This window comes from Pseudophryne corroboree, chromosome 9 (genome assembly GCF_028390025.1).
Source record: "Pseudophryne corroboree isolate aPseCor3 chromosome 9, aPseCor3.hap2, whole genome shotgun sequence".
NCBI lineage: Eukaryota > Metazoa > Chordata > Amphibia > Anura > Myobatrachidae > Pseudophryne > Pseudophryne corroboree.
This window is the reverse complement of record NC_086452.1, coordinates 342,639,400-342,655,120: the sequence shown is the minus strand read 5'-3', so window position 1 is coordinate 342,655,120 and position 15,721 is coordinate 342,639,400. Positions and strand designations below refer to the sequence as shown.

At 46.1% G+C, this 15,721-nt stretch overlaps 1 protein-coding gene across 7 annotated transcripts in view; it reads right to left on the bottom strand.

Moving 5' to 3' along the window:
- Positions 1 to 15,721, bottom strand: part of PBRM1 (polybromo 1) — a 262,604-nt gene that overhangs the window by 103,280 nt on the left and 143,603 nt on the right. For all 7 annotated transcript variants that reach the window (XM_063940622.1, XM_063940624.1, XM_063940623.1 and 4 more), the window contains exon 13: positions 15,132 to 15,232. In XM_063940622.1, coding sequence (XP_063796692.1) covers positions 15,132 to 15,232 — 101 coding nt within the window. The remainder of the gene's footprint in view (positions 1 to 15,131; positions 15,233 to 15,721) is intronic.

The window sequence follows — 15,721 nt, the reverse complement described above, 5'->3', positions numbered from 1 at the left end:
TTACAGGAAGTGATTGTTTGTGGGTGGTAACATGGCATTTTTGGGGAGTGGTTGGGAAAACTCAGGCGTGTCATGGCCTTTTTTAGGGCGTGTATCTGATGTCATCTGCAAACGCTGTATTCAAAAACATGGCATCCGGTGCAACTGCATTCTCATTGATTTGAGTATGCTGGGGTAAGCCACAACTGTCGATGTTGTTAATTTTCTGGTAATGCAGTGCGATTCTGCTAATGCCTACACAGACTTGCAAATGCATCGGTTTGCGTCTTTTATCCTTTCCAGGCGACTCTTCACATGCGATCTTTAGCAATAGCAGATTTGTGAAAATCTTCACACAGTGATTCCAATTCAACACAGTGTAACCTGCACACAGGGGAGGCAATCAATTTGCCGGATGTCGGGATCCTGTCCGTCAGGATACCGATGCCGGAATCCTGACAGCCAACAATGCCGACAGCCGGAATACAGGCGAACAGGGGCTATTCCCACTCGTGGGCGTCCACGAACCCATAGAGTGGGAACAGATCCTGTGGCGAGCGCAGCGACCCACCGAGCCCACAAGGGGACTCATAGCGCTCGACCCACTGCCAGCATTCTGGCGGGTGGGATGCTGATGTCGGGATAGTGACAGCCAGCATCCCATCCGCCGGAAATTCATATGTATTCGTGTAGAGTGATTCTAATTCAACACCATGTAATCTGTAGAATCTGAATCACTGTGCGCAGATTCCAATTCAACACAGTGTAATCTGCGCACAGTGATTCCAAACCAACACAGTGTAACCTGCGCATAGTGATTCCAATTCAACACAATGCAACCTGCATAGTGATTCCAATTCAACACAATGTAACCTGTGCACAGTGATCCCAATTCAACACAATGTAACCTGTGCACAGTGATCCCAATTTAACACAATGTAACCTGTGCACAGTGATTCCAATTCAACACAATGAAACCTGTGCACAGTGATTCCAATTCAACACAGTGTAACCTGCACACAGTGATTCTAATTCAAAACAGTGTAACCTGTGCATAATAGTTCCAATTCAATAAAATTAGTAATTAATAAATGTACATAATTTCTCTATTTCTGTAATAGCCATCCCAATATTGAAACATGTAGAAAACACTTTATCATTAAAGCAGCTCTAGGAATGGGCAATGACAAAATATATAATCATGCAGAATGAGAAGGAAAAGCACTGTTCAATTAATCGTGTTTTTGTTTTTTTAAAGTTGGTTTTATGCCTTGCAATCATTTTCTTTTCAGCCATGGAAATAAAATTACGGTTCGCACATTACAGATCTAAACCTTCATTCATGAATTTGATATACATTTTATTAACATCTATAAAGGTCACACACAAATGACACAAGAAGCCCATAACATAACAGAATGAATGCCAATGGGTAATGTGACAACCAGAAGCAATGATTTCCGGTATCAGACCTACTTACAAATGGTATAAAATTCATTTACAAACGTCAGTGATTGTGAGAGCTTAAAGTGGCAAATATCAGTACAAATCTGACTTGTAAATATAAAGCAACAGAGGTCAGAAGATAAATGCTAAATACTTACTGATCCACATATTAATAAACCAAGAAGAAAAATATACAAAATGGCAACCAAACCCTAAGGGGGTAATTCAATTGTAGCCGAACGTATTCACCCAGCCGAATTAGTGCAACACCTTCTGTACTTTATGGCAGCAGGCTCTCACTCAAAAGTGTTCATTACCCCATAGGGTGGCAAGTACTTTTAAACAAAAGGGGTGCAAACCAGACTGGATAAAGGGTGCAAATCAGTCTGCCATTTCTAACGTTAAAACGTTGCGGCAATAGCAATTCATCCCCTACGCCCACAATTGAATTCCCCCCCTAAAAATATTTTTCATAAATAAGCATGAACGTAAAATGCATTTTTTAAAATACTTCCCCGAACCCTTGGGTTTGTGACCATCGGGATGGTGGTGTTGGCATCCTGACCATCGGAACGGTGACTGCCGGGATTTTGATACCATCCAGATTTAGGTCATAATATTCCTGAGCCTACTGTGCAATGGTGTGAACTGAAGTATTACACAGCAAGGTCAGGGCCACAATGAAGCAAATCACATCGCCACACCCTCCACACTTACCACTTGATCATAAATGTAGGCATACATGCACTTGGCCAACAGCTAAGAGGGTGCCAATATACAGAACAGTAACACCAACTCATAGCGGGAAACTCAATTATCAGATTCCACAATATGCAGATGCGCATATAGCAGGCAATTAACGAAGGAAACATTTGCTATTTTTCTTCTTGCACCTCTATTGTCTTTAAGAAAAAGTTTGCAATATATCTAACGATATACTGTGTGGATCATATAGTGTGTATGCCCGATTATACGTGTCTGGCGGTCGTTCATCGCATCATCCCATCTGCTGTGCTGCAAAGCAGATGGGTTGATACAATGAATGATGCCATGCTGCTAAATGCATCATGGAATGGTATATCAGGCAGTCATTAACTGCATCGTGCAGTGGGTACGGACGGCGCAATGCATCGAGCAGTCACTGGGTAGGTACACAAACGTTACATCTTTCTCTCAGAAAATAAGATTTTACTCACCGGTAAATCTATTTCTCGTAGTCCGTAGTGGATGCTGGGGACTCCGTAAGGACCATGGGGATTAGCGGCTCCGCAGGAGACTGGGCACAGCTAAGAAAGAATTAGGACTACCTGGTGTGCACTGGCTCCTCCCACTATGACACTCCTCCAGACTTCAGTTAGGATACTGTGCCCGGAAGAGCTGACACAATAAGGAAGGATTTTGAATCCCGGGTAAGACTCATACCAGCCACACCAATCACACCGTATAACTCGTGATACTATACCCAGTTAACAGTATGAAAACAACTGAGCCTCTCAACAGATGGCTCACAATAACCCTGTAGTTAGGCAATAACTATATACAAGTATTGCAGACAATCCGCACTTGGGACGGGCGCCCAGCATCCACTACGGACTACGAGAAATAGATTTACCGGTGAGTAAAATCTTATTTTCTCTAACGTCCTAGTGGATGCTGGGGACTCCGTAAGGACCATGGGGATTATACCAAAGCTCCCAAACGGGCGGGAGAGTGCGGATGACTCTGCAGCACCGAATGAGAGAACTCAAGGTCCTCCTCAGCCAGGGTATCAAATTTGTAGAATTTTGCAAACGTGTTTGCCCCTGACCAAGTAGCAGCTCGGCAAAGTTGTAAAGCCGAGACCCCTCGGGCAGCCGCCCAAGAAGAGCCCACTTTCCTCGTGGAATGGGCTTTTACAGATTTAGGCTGCGGCAGGCCAGCCACAGAATGTGCAAGCTGAATTGTGCTACAGATCCAGCGAGCAATAGTCTGCTTTGAAGCAGGAGCACCCATCTTGTTTGGTGCATACAGGATAAAAAGCGAGTCAGTCTTCCTGACTCCAGCCGTCCTGGAAACATAAATTTTCAAGGCCCTGACTACGTCCAGTAACTTGGAGTCCTCCAAGTCCCTAGTAGCCGCAGGCACCACGATAGGTTGGTTCAAGTGAAAAGCTGATACCACCTTAGGAAGAAACTGGGAACTAGTCCTCAATTCTGCCCTATCCATATGGAAAATCAAATAGGGGCTTTTGCATGACAAAGCCGCCAATTCTGCCACCCGCCTTGCCGAAGCCAAGGCCAAAAGCATGACCACTTTCCACGTGAGATATTTTAAATCCACGGTTTTGAGTGGCTCAAACCAATGTAACTTTAGGAAACCCATCACCACGTTGAGGTCCCACGGTGCCACTGGAGGCACAAAAGGAGGCTGAATATGCAGCACTCCCTTGACAAATGTCTGAACTTCAGGCAGTGAAGCCAGTTCCATTTTGGAAGAAAATCGATAGAGCCGAAATCTGGACCTTAATGGAACCCAATTGTAGGCCCATAGTCACCTCTGACTGTAGGAAGTGCAGAAATCGACCTAGCTGAAATCTCTCCTTTGGGGCCTTCCTGGCCTCACAGTACGCAACATATTTCCGCCATATGCGGTGATAATGGTTAGCGTTCACTTCTTTCCTAGCTTTAAATAGCATAGGGATAACTTCCTCCGGAATTCCCTTTTCCTTCATGATCCGGCGTTCAACCGCCATGCCGTCAACGCAGCCGCGGTACGTCTTGAAACAGACAGGCCCCCTGCTGCAGCAGGTCCTGTCTGAGCGGCAGAGGCCATAGGTCCTCTGAGATCATTTCTTGGAGTTCTGGTTACCAAGCTCTTCTTGGCCAACCCGGAACAATGAGTATAGTTCTTACTCCTCTCCTTCTTATTATTCTCATTACCCTGGGTAAGAGAGGCAGAGAAGGGAACACATACACCGACTGGTACACCCACGGTGTTACCAGAGCGTCCACAGCTATCGCCTGAGGGTCCTTGACCTGGCGCAATATCTTTGTAACTTTTAGTTGAGGCGGGACGCCATCATGTCCACCTGTGGCCTTTCCCAACGGTGTACAATCATTTGGAAGACTTCTGGATGAAGTCCCCACTCTCCCGGGTGGAGGTCGTGTCTTCTGAGAAAGTCTGCTTCTCAGTTGTCCACTCCGGGAATGAACACTGCTGACAGTGCTAACACATGATTTTCCGCCCATCGGAGAATCCTTGTGGCTTCTGCCATCGCCATCCTGCTTCTTGTGCCGCCCTGTCGTGTACATGAGCGACCGCCGTGATGTTGTCTGACTGGATCAGCACCGGCCGGTGTTGAAGCAGGGGTCTAGCCTGACTTAGGGCATAGTAAATGGCCCTTAGTTCCAGAATATTTATGTGTAGGGAAGTCTCCTGACTTTTCCATAGCCTTGGAAGTTTCTTCCCTGTGTAACTGCCCCCCAGCCTCGAAGGCTGGCATCCGTGGTCACCAGGACCCAGTCCTGTATGCCGAATCTGCGGCCCCCCTAGAAGATGAGCACTCTGCAGCCACCACAACAACGACACCCTGGCCCTTGGAGACAGGTTTATCCGCCGATGCATCTGAAGATGCGACCCGGACCACATGTCCAACAGATCCCACTGGAAAATCCTTGAATGGGACCTGGCGAATAAGATTTCTTCGTAAGAAGCTACCATCCTTCCCAGGGCTCGCGTGCATTAATGCACCGACACCTGTATACGTATTAGGAGGTCTCTGTCTAGAGACGACAACTCCTTGGACTTCTCCTCCGGGAGAAACCCTTTTTATCCTGTTCTGTGTCCAGAACCATACTCAGGAACAGTAGACGCGTCGTAGGAACCAGCTGCGACTTTGGAATATTCAGAATTCAGCCGTGCTGTTGTAGCACTTCCCGAGATAGTGCTACTCCGCCGAACAACTGCTCCCTGGACCTCGCCTTTATAAGGAGATCGTCCAAGTACGGGATAATTATTTCGGCCATTACCTTGGTAAATACCTCGGTGCCGGGGACAGACCAACGGCAACGTCTGGAATTGGTAATGACAATCCTGTACCACAATTTTGAGGTACTCCTGGTGAAAAGGGTAAATAGGGACATGCAGGTAAGCATCCTTGATGTCCAGTGATACCCTCCAGGCTTGCAATAATCGCCCTGAGCGATTCCATTTCGAACTTGAACCTTCGTATATAAGTGTTCAAGGCTTTCAATTTTAGAATGGGTCTCACCGAACCGTCTGGTTTCGGTACCACAACATTTTGGAATAGTAACCCCGGCCTTATTGAAGGAGGGGTACCTAGATTTCACCTGCTGGAAGTGCAGCTTGAGAATTGCCGCCAGTACTACCTTTCTCCGAGGGCAGCAGGCAAGGCTGAGGTGAGGTAACGGTGAGGGGGAGTCGCCTCGAACTCCAGCCTGTATCCCTGTGATACTATTTTCAGAACCTAGGGATCCACCTGAGGGCAAACCCACTGGTCCCTGAAGTTCCCGAGACGCGCCCCTACCGCACCTGTCTCCACCTGTGGAGCCCCAACGTCAAGCGGTGGACTCAGAGGAAGCGGGAGAAGATTTTTGATCCTGGGAACTGGCTGCTGGTGCAGCTTTTTCCTTCTTCCCTTGTCTCTGTGCAGAAAGGAAGCGCCTTTGACCCGCTTGCTTTTCTGAAGCCGAAAGGACTGTACCTGAAAATACGGTGCTTTCTTAGGCTGTGAGGAAACCTGAGGTAAAAAAAAAATTCTTCCCAGCTGTTACTGTGGATACGAGGTCCCAGAGACCATCCCCAACAATTCCTCACCCTTATAAGGCAGAATCTCCATGTGCCGTTTATAGGCAGCATCACCTGCCCACTGCCGGGTTTCTAATACCCTCCTGGCAGAATGGACATTGCATTAATTCTGGATGCCAGCCGGCAAATATCCCTCTGTGCATCCTTTATATATAAGACAACGTCTTTAATATGCTCTATGTTAGCAAACTATTTTCCCTGTCTTAGAGTATTAATATTATCTGACAGGGTATCAGACCACGCTGCAGCAGCACTATTTATTGAGGCGATTGCAGGTCTCAGTATATCACCTGAGTGTGTATATACAGACTTCAGGATAGTCTCCTGCTTTTTATCAGCAGGCTCCTTCAAGGTGGCCGTATCCTAAGACGGCAGTGCCACCTTTTTTGACAAACGTGTGAGCGCCTTATCCACCCTAAGGGATATCTCCCAACGTGACCTATCCTCTGGCGGGAAAGGGTACGCCATCAGTAACTTTTTAGAAATTACCAGTTTCTTATTGGGGGAACCCACGCTACTTTACACACTTCATTCATTCATCTGATGGGGGAACAAAACACTGGCTGCTTTTTCTCCCCCAAAAAAATGTGGTACTTGGGTTCATGTCAGAAATGCGTAACACATTTTTTATTGCCGAGATCATGTAACGGATGTTCCTAGTGGATTGTGTATATGTCTCAATCTCGTCGACACTGGAGTCAGACTCCGTGTCGACATCTGTGTCCGCCATCTGAGGTAACGGGCGCTTTTTTGAGCCCCTGATGGCCTTTGAGACGCCTGGGCAGGCGCGGGCTGAGAAGTTTTACGTCATCCAGCCTTGTAAGTAGTTGACATTGTCGTTTAATACCTTCCACCTATCCATCCACTCTGGTGTCGGCCCCACAGGGGACGACATCCCATTTATCGGCCTCTGCTCCACCTCCACGTAACCTTCCTCATCCCACATGTCGACACAGCCATACCGACACACAGCACACACACAGGGAATGCTCTGACTGAGGACAGGACCCCACAAAGTCCTTTGGGGAGACAGAGAGAGAGTATGCCAGCACACACCAACGCGCTATATAATGCAGGGATTAACACTATAACTGAGTGATTTTTCCCCCAATAGCTGCTTGTATAAACAATATTGCGCCTAAATTTAGTGCCCCCCCTCTCTTTTTAACCCTTTGAGCCTGCAAACTACAGGGGAGAGCCTGGGGAGCTGTCTTCCAGCTGCACTGTGAAGAGAAAATGGCGCCAGTGTGCTGAGGGAGATAGCTCCGCCCCTTTTTCGCAGACTTTTCTCCCGCTTTTTTTATGGATTCTGGCAGGGGTAATTATCACATATATAGCCTCTGGGGCTATATATTGTGATATATTTGCCAGCCAAGGTGTATTTATTGCTTCTCAGGGCGCGGGCGCGGGCGCCCCCCCCCCAGCGCCCTGCACCCTCAGTGACCGGAGTGTGAAGTGTGTATGAGGAGCAATGGCGCACAGCTGCAGTGCTGTGCGCTACCTTGGTGAAGACTGATGTCTTCTGCCGCCGATTTTCCGGATTTCTTCTTGCTTCTGGTTCTGTAAGGGGGCCGGCGGCGCGGCTCTGGGACCGAACACCAATGGCCGGTTCCATGCGGTCGATCCCTCTGGAGCTAATGGTGTCCAGTAGCCTAAGAAGCCCAAGCTACCACCAGTTAGGTAGGTTCGCTTCTTCTCCCCTTAGTCCCTCGCTGCAGTGAGTCTGTTGCCAGCAGATCTCACTGTAAAATAAAAAAAGACTGATGTCTTCTGCCGCCGATTTTCCGGACCTCTTCTTGCTTCTGGCTCTGTAAGGGGGACGGCGGCGCGGCTCCCGGAACGAACACCAAGGCCAGTTCCATGCGGTCGATCCCTCTGGAGCTAATGGTGTCCAGTAGCCTAAGAAGCTCAAGCTAGCTGCAAGCAGGTAGGTTCGCTTCTTCTCCCCTTAGTCCCTCGATGCAGTGAGCCTGTTGCCAGCAGGTCTCACTGTAAAATAAAAAAACTAACATATACTTTTTTTCTAGGAGCTCAGGAGAGCCCCTAGTGTGCATCCAGCTCGGTCGGGCACAGGATTCTAACTGAAGTCTGGAGGAGGGTCATAGTGGGAGGAGCCAGTGCACACCAGGTAGTCCTAATTCTTTCTTAGCTGTGCCCAGTCTCCTGCGGAGCCGCTATTCCCCATGGTCCTTACGGAGTCCCCAGCATCCACTAGGACGTTAGAGAAAACACTGTGAGCTTATAGCATACAGAGATCCTTCAGGAATTTGGGACGTTATAATGTTCCACATGTTTGACCTACAGGTTCTTCAATATGCACACCCTGCAGGGATTATTGCCCTCCACAGGACAGGAGATGAGAGAAACTGGAACTACATCAGACTCACAAAACCATTTTACAAGAACTATAGAAGAAATGGCGGGAAGTTCAGTGTCCTCGAATGAATTAAGAGAAGTATTTAACGTTATAATTTCCTTTTTTTCATTTAGTTGACACCAGCGTGCAAAGCCACATCCCATCAGATGTCTATTGGATCTGTACAACCAGGATCACTAATTCAGACCTAGGCCCAGATTTATTAAGCCTTGGAGAGTGATAAATAGCACGGTGAGAAAGAACCAACCAATCAGCTCCTAACTGTCATTTTTCATTTGTCTGTAACATGGAAGTTAGGAGCTGATTGGTTGGTACTTTATCACAGTGCTATTTATCACTCTCCAAGGGTTGATAAACCTGGGTCCTAGCGTCCTTCTTTCTAACCATTCTAACAGTTGCCTCAACCATACATATTTCAACAGCCTTGCTAACTCAAACTGACGCTAAAATGGGTCTCAAAGAAGCACAAGCTACTACATAAATAGACGTAAGCATGGTCTTTAAATTCCAGTCAGTACCATCATTACAAGCTGCTGCATTCAGGACAGGACTGATGATGGCCTCAGACAATTACACTATAGCAGTAGCCACCTTAGGTAAGTAATGTGACAGATAAAGAGCCTTACTAAGGTTTGTTAGCAAACCAAAAAAAGCACATTAATGGCCAAAACCATGTTGCACTGCAGGTGGGGCAGATGTAACATGTGCAGAGAGAGTTAGATTTGGATGGGGTGTGTTCAAACGGAAATCTAAATTACAGTGTAAACATAAAGAAGCCAGTATTCACCCTGCACAGAAACACTATAACCCACACAAATCTAACTCTCTCTGCACATGTTACATCTGTCTTCCCTGCGTAGTGCAACATGGTTTTGCCCATTAATATGCTTTTTCGGTTTGCTAAGAAATCTGAATAAGGCTCTTTATCTGTCACATTACTTACCTAAAACAATACATTTTAAAGTGGAGCTAACAGCACAGACAATGAATCTTTATTTGGCAAAGATGACGGTCACCTTTGCTTACATTGCTCCTTACTTGACCAATTTATGTGACTGGATGCCTCTGTATTTCAAAAGCTTTGTTTAAACCTCCAATAACATTGTCTCACAGACCTTTCTAATGTCCTTTGCTAATTATCCCTCACGTAGACAACAGAGGTAAACAAATAATGACATTGGAAACCGTGTTATTGAATTTCATCTTTTACTGACCAATGCATTTGTTTCAGAAGCAGCTATTAAGCACATTAAATAATGCACTGCTAAAGTATACAGAATGTATATAAAGGTTGAGTATCCCTTATCCAAAATGCTTGGGACCAGAAGTATTTTGGATATCGGATTTTTCCGTATTTTGGAATAATTGCACACCATAATGAGATATCATGGTGATGGACCCAAGTCTAAGCACGGAATGCATTTATGTTTCATATACACCTTATACACACAGCCTGAAGGTCATTTAAGACAATATTTTTAATAACTTTGTGTATTAAACAAAGTGTGTGTACATTCACACAATTCATTTATGTTTCATATACACCTTATACACACAGCCTGAAGGTCATTTAAGACAATATTTTTAATAACTTTGTATATTAAACAAAGTTTGTGCACATAGAGCCATCAGAAAACAAAGGTTTCAATATCTCAGTCTCACTCAAAAAATCCCGTATTTCGGAATATTACGTATTTCGGAATATTTGGATATGGGATACTCAACCTGTATAGACAAATGCGTTAAATCTATTTCTCTGACGTCCTAGTGGATGCTGGGAACTCCGTAAGGACCATGGGGAATAGCGGCTCCGCAGGAGACTGGGCACAACTAAAAGAAAGCTTTTAGACTACCTGGTGTGCACTGGCTCCTCCCACTATGACCCTCCTCCAAGCCTCAGTTAGATTTCTGTGCCCGGCCGAGCTGGATGCACACTAGGGGCTCTCCTGAGCTCCTAGAAAGAAAGTTTATTTTAGTTTTTTTATTTTACAGTGAGACCTGCTGGCAACAGGCTCACTGCATCGAGGGACTAAGGGGAGAAGAAGCGAACCTACCTGCTTGCAGCTAGCTTGGGCCTCTTAGGCTACTGGACACCATTAGCTCCAGAGGGATCGACCGCATGGAACTGGCCTTGGTGTTCGTTCCGGGAGCCGCGCCGCCGTCCCCCTTACAGAGCCAGAAGCAAGAAGAGGTCCGGAAAATCGGCGGCAGAAGACATCAGTCTTCACCAAGGTAGCGCACAGCACTGCAGCTGTGCGCCATTGCTCCTCATGCACACTTCACACTCCGGTCACTGAGGGAGCAGGGCGCTGGGGGGGGGGGGGGGGGGGGGGCGCCCTGAGCAGCAATAAAAATACCTTGGCTGGCAAATATATCACAATATATAGCCCCAGAGGCTATAAATGTGATAAATACCCCTGCCAGAATCCATAAAAAAGCGGGAGAAAAGTCAGCGAAAAAGGGGCGGGGCTATCTCTCTCAGCACACTGGCGCCATTTTCACTTCACAGTACAGCTGGAAGACAGCTCCCCAGGCTCTCCCCTGTAGTTTGCAGGCTCAAAGGGTTAAAAAGAGAGGGGGGGCACTAAATTTAGGCGCAATATTGTATATACAAGCAGCTATTGGGAAAAATTCACTCAATATAGTGTTAATCCCTAATTATATAGCGCTCTGGTGTGTGCTGGCATACTCTCTCTCTGTCTCCCCAAAGGGCTGTGTGGGGTCCTGTCCTCAGTCAGAGCATTCCCTGTGTGTGTGCGGTGTGTCGGTACGGCTGTGTCGACACGTTTGATGAGGAGGCTTATGTGATGGCAGAGCAGATGCCGATAAATGTGATGTCGCCCCCTGTGGGGCCGACACCAGAGTGGATGGATAGGTGGAAGGTATAAACCGACAGTGTCAACTCCTTACATAAAAGGCTGGATGACGTAACAGCTATGGGACAGCCGGCTTCTCAGCCCGCGCCTGCCCAGGCGTCTCAAAGGCCATCAGGGGCTCAAAAAACGCCCGCTCCCTCAGATGGCAGACACAGATGTCGACACGGAGTCTGACTCCAGTGTCGACGAGGTTGAGACATATACACAATCCACTAGGAACATCCGTTACATGATCCCGGCAATAAAAAATGTGTTACACATTTCTGACATTAACCCAAGTACCACTAAAAAAGGGTTTTATGTTTGGGGAGAAAAAGCAGGCAGTGTTTTGTTCCCCCATCAAATGAGTGAATGAAGTGTGAAAAAGCGTGGGTTCCCCCGATAAGAAACTGGTAATGTCTAAAAAGTTACTGATGGCGTACCCTTTCTCGCCAGAGGATAAGTTACGCTGGGAGATATCCCCTAGGGTGGATAAGGCGCTCACACGTTTGTCAAAAAAGGTGGCACTGCCGTCTTAGGATACGGCCACTTTGAAGGTACCTGCTGATAAAAAGCAGGAGGCTATCCTGAAGTCTGTATTTACACACTCAGGTACTAGACTGAGACCTGCAGATAGTGCTGCTGCAGCGTGGTCTGTAACCCTGTCGAACAGGGATACTATTTTGCGAACATAAGACGTCGTCTTATATATGAGGGATGCACAGAGGGATATTTTGCCGGCTGGCATCCAGAATTAATGCAATGTCCATTCTGTCAGGAGGGTATTAGAGACCCGACACTGGACAGGTGATGCTGACTTTAAAAGGCACATAGAGCCTTATAAAGGTGAGGAATTGTTTGGGGATGGTCTCTGGGACCTCGTATCCACAGCAACAGCTGGGAAGAAAAAATTTTACCTCAGGTTTCCTCACAGCCTAAGAAAGCACTGTATTATCAGGTACAGTCCTTTCGGCTTCAGAAATGCAAGCGGGTCAAAGGCGCTTCCTTTCTGCACAGAGACGAGGGAAGAGGGAAAAAGCTGCACCAGTCAGCCAGTTCCCAGAATCAAAATTCTTCCCCCGCTTCCTCTGAGTCCACCGCATGACGCGGGGGCTCCACAGGCGTAGCCAGGTACGGTGGGGGGCCGCCTCAAAAATTTCAGCGATCAGTGGGATCGCTCACAGGTGGATCCCTGGATCCTTCAAGTAGTATCTCAGGGGTACAAGCTGGAATTCGAGGCGTCTCCCCCCGCCGTTTCCTCAAATCTGCCTTGCCGACAACTCCCTCAGTGGTGTTGAGTTTCCTAAAATCACATTGGTTTGAGCCACTTAAAACTGTGGATTTGAAATATCTCACGTGGAAAGTGGTCATGTTATTGGCCTTGGCTTCGGCCAGGCGTGTGTCAGAATTGGCGGCTTTGTCATGTAAAAGCCCTTATCTGATTTTCCATATGGATAGGGCAGAATTGAGGACTCGTCCCCAGTTTCTCCCTAAGGTGGTATCAGCTTTTCACTTAAACCAACCTATTGTAGTGCCTGCGGCTACTAGGGACTTGGAAGATTCCACGTTACTGGACGTAGTCAGGGCCTTAAAAATTTATATTTCCAGGACGGCTGGAGTCAGGAAAACTGACTCGCTTTTTATCCTGTAGGTACCCAACAAAATAGGTGCTCCTGCTTCTAAGCAGACTATTGCTCGCTGAATTTGTAGCACAATTCAGCTGGAGCATTCTGCGGCTGGATTGCCGCATCCTAAATCAGTAAAAGCCCATTCCACAAAGAAAGTGGGCTCATCTTGGGCGGCTGCCCGAGGGGTCTCGGCTTTACAACTTTGCCGAGCTGCAACTTGGTCAGGGGCAAACACGTTTGCAAAATTCTACAAATTTGATACCCTGGCTGAGGAGGACCTTGAGTTCTCTCATTCGGTACTGCAGAGTCATCCGCACTCTCCCGCCCGTTTGGGAGCTTTGGTATAATCCCCATGGTCCTTACGGAGTTCCCAGCATCCACTAGGACGTCAGAGAAAATAAGATTTTACTCACCGGTAAATCTATTTCTCGTAGTCCGTAGTGGATGCTGGGCGCCCATCCCAAGTGCGGATTGTCTGCAATACTTGTATGTAGTTATTGCCTAACTAAGGGTTATTGTTGAGCCATCTGTTGAGAGGCTCAGTTATATTTCATACTGTTAACTGGGTATAGTATCACAAGTTATACGGTGTGATTGGTGTGGCTGGTATGAGTCTTACCCGGGATTCAAAATCCTTCCTTATTGTGTCAGCTCTTCCGGGCACAGTATCCTAACTGAGGCTTGGAGGAGGGTCATAGTGGGAGGAGCCAGTGCACACCAGGTAGTCTAAAAGCTTTCTTTTAGTTGTGCCCAGTCTCCTGCGGAGCCGCTATTCCCCATGGTCCTTACGGAGTTCCCAGCATCCACTACGGACTACGAGAAATAGATTTACCGGTGAGTAAAATCTTATTAAAACAAACATTAGAAATAATATGAATCTGGAAGGTAATAAATGGAATGATGTTTGCTTATTACCAAATATTTTTATCCACTTAAATTATATTTTAGTGAACAATTACTATTAGCGATACAAATATAAATTGGAAGAGTAAACGTTAAAATGTCATGTGACAATATGTGGTTTAGACAATCAGGTGAAGGGTTGAATTAATAGAAATGAAATGGACGTAGGACGATACATTCAATAAAAGACTTTGCAGAAGGAAGGGAAGGAAAGGGGAAGGGAAGGGAAAGGGAAAGAAAGGAAAAGAAAAAGGGAAAGGAAAGGGAAAAGGAATCCAAAATCACAAGTAGCACACACAGGTCAGCGGCCCCTAATTAAAACCAAGGACGTTGGTTGAAGCAGACGTTTGGTGGACCTTAACATCTCATGTATAACTGAATAACACCTAAAACTTTTGCATTATGCGAGGGTAGAAATCTATCTATATACTTTTTAGTTAAAGTCAAATTATCCATGACATAAATCAGTTTCTAGGCGTTAAAGTCCCAGCAGCCAACCTCATTGTTCTCAGAAGTGACAAATAAAGTCAGAGAAATCGCTCAGATTATCAATCAAGTTAGCCTTATGCAGATCATTCCAATGTCACCCATGCGTGTTATAATAATTTTACCATTTCATAAAAAAAGATTAAATTCAAGATTACAATATGTGCTGGACTTCAGAAGAGAGTACAGGAGAACTGATCTAGAGGAACAACATGTATCCCATGTATAAAAATGACATTTAATTTGCCAGGACTTTCACTTACATGAACATATAAAAAAATATTTGTAAAAATATATTAATGAGGGAGAGCTGCCACATTCCCTAGCTGTATAACCTATACACCCTTCTTAACAACTCAAATACATAAATAATAACATTCCAGGGGGTCAAAACATGCAAACCTCAATTCTAGACTGGTAAAACCATTCACTGACCGAAGTCAGACGAAACACAGATCTCAGTCACTAGACCCTTACCTAGCTCAGGGAGCCCTTACTGCCAGAATAAAAGGATTACCATTTCTTCTCAATCATTACTGCTTGTACGATTATAAGCCCATGCAAACGGGGAACCACATACACCAGCCTACGTGCTACAGTATAAACACAATGGAAGCACAGGCGTGTACATTTTAGCAGAGCGAAACATACCTCTTCCTCTTTGCGCTACCGGTATCAGACGTTGCGGAAGAAATCATGCTGTCTCCGTCCTCTATATCCAGGTCTCTGCGAGCCAGCTCTTTCTTTTTCGCCTGAAATAAAGAACAAATCTCTAGAGTCAGCCTCGCTCTGCCAAACGTTCTCAGAATACATGAATATTAAACAGCTGCATAGATCAGTTTCACTCGGAAAAAGCTAGAACTGGTGTCAGGGTATAAATATTGAAAGCGTTACGGATCTGTGATACAGAGGCTTAGAAAATTTACATTTCATCATGCACAATATTCCTACACATTTGTCCAATATTGTATTGTGAGCATTCAGCTCCCCCCTCCACTGCTGCAGACAGATGAAAATACATCTGCACTAAGCTGGGATACGTAAAACACAGATGTAATGTCTCAGAAACAAGCTATTCCAGCGAAACGCATGAGTATTGATAAATATTTGTAACCATTTAAAATCAATATATTCATCCACTGGGCCTGACGCAGAGATGTACGCCAGTGCTGCAAATGTGTACCTAGATTTGTATTGATACGCCCACCGGCGTCTTTGCGAGTCCCGGCACCTGCGTACAA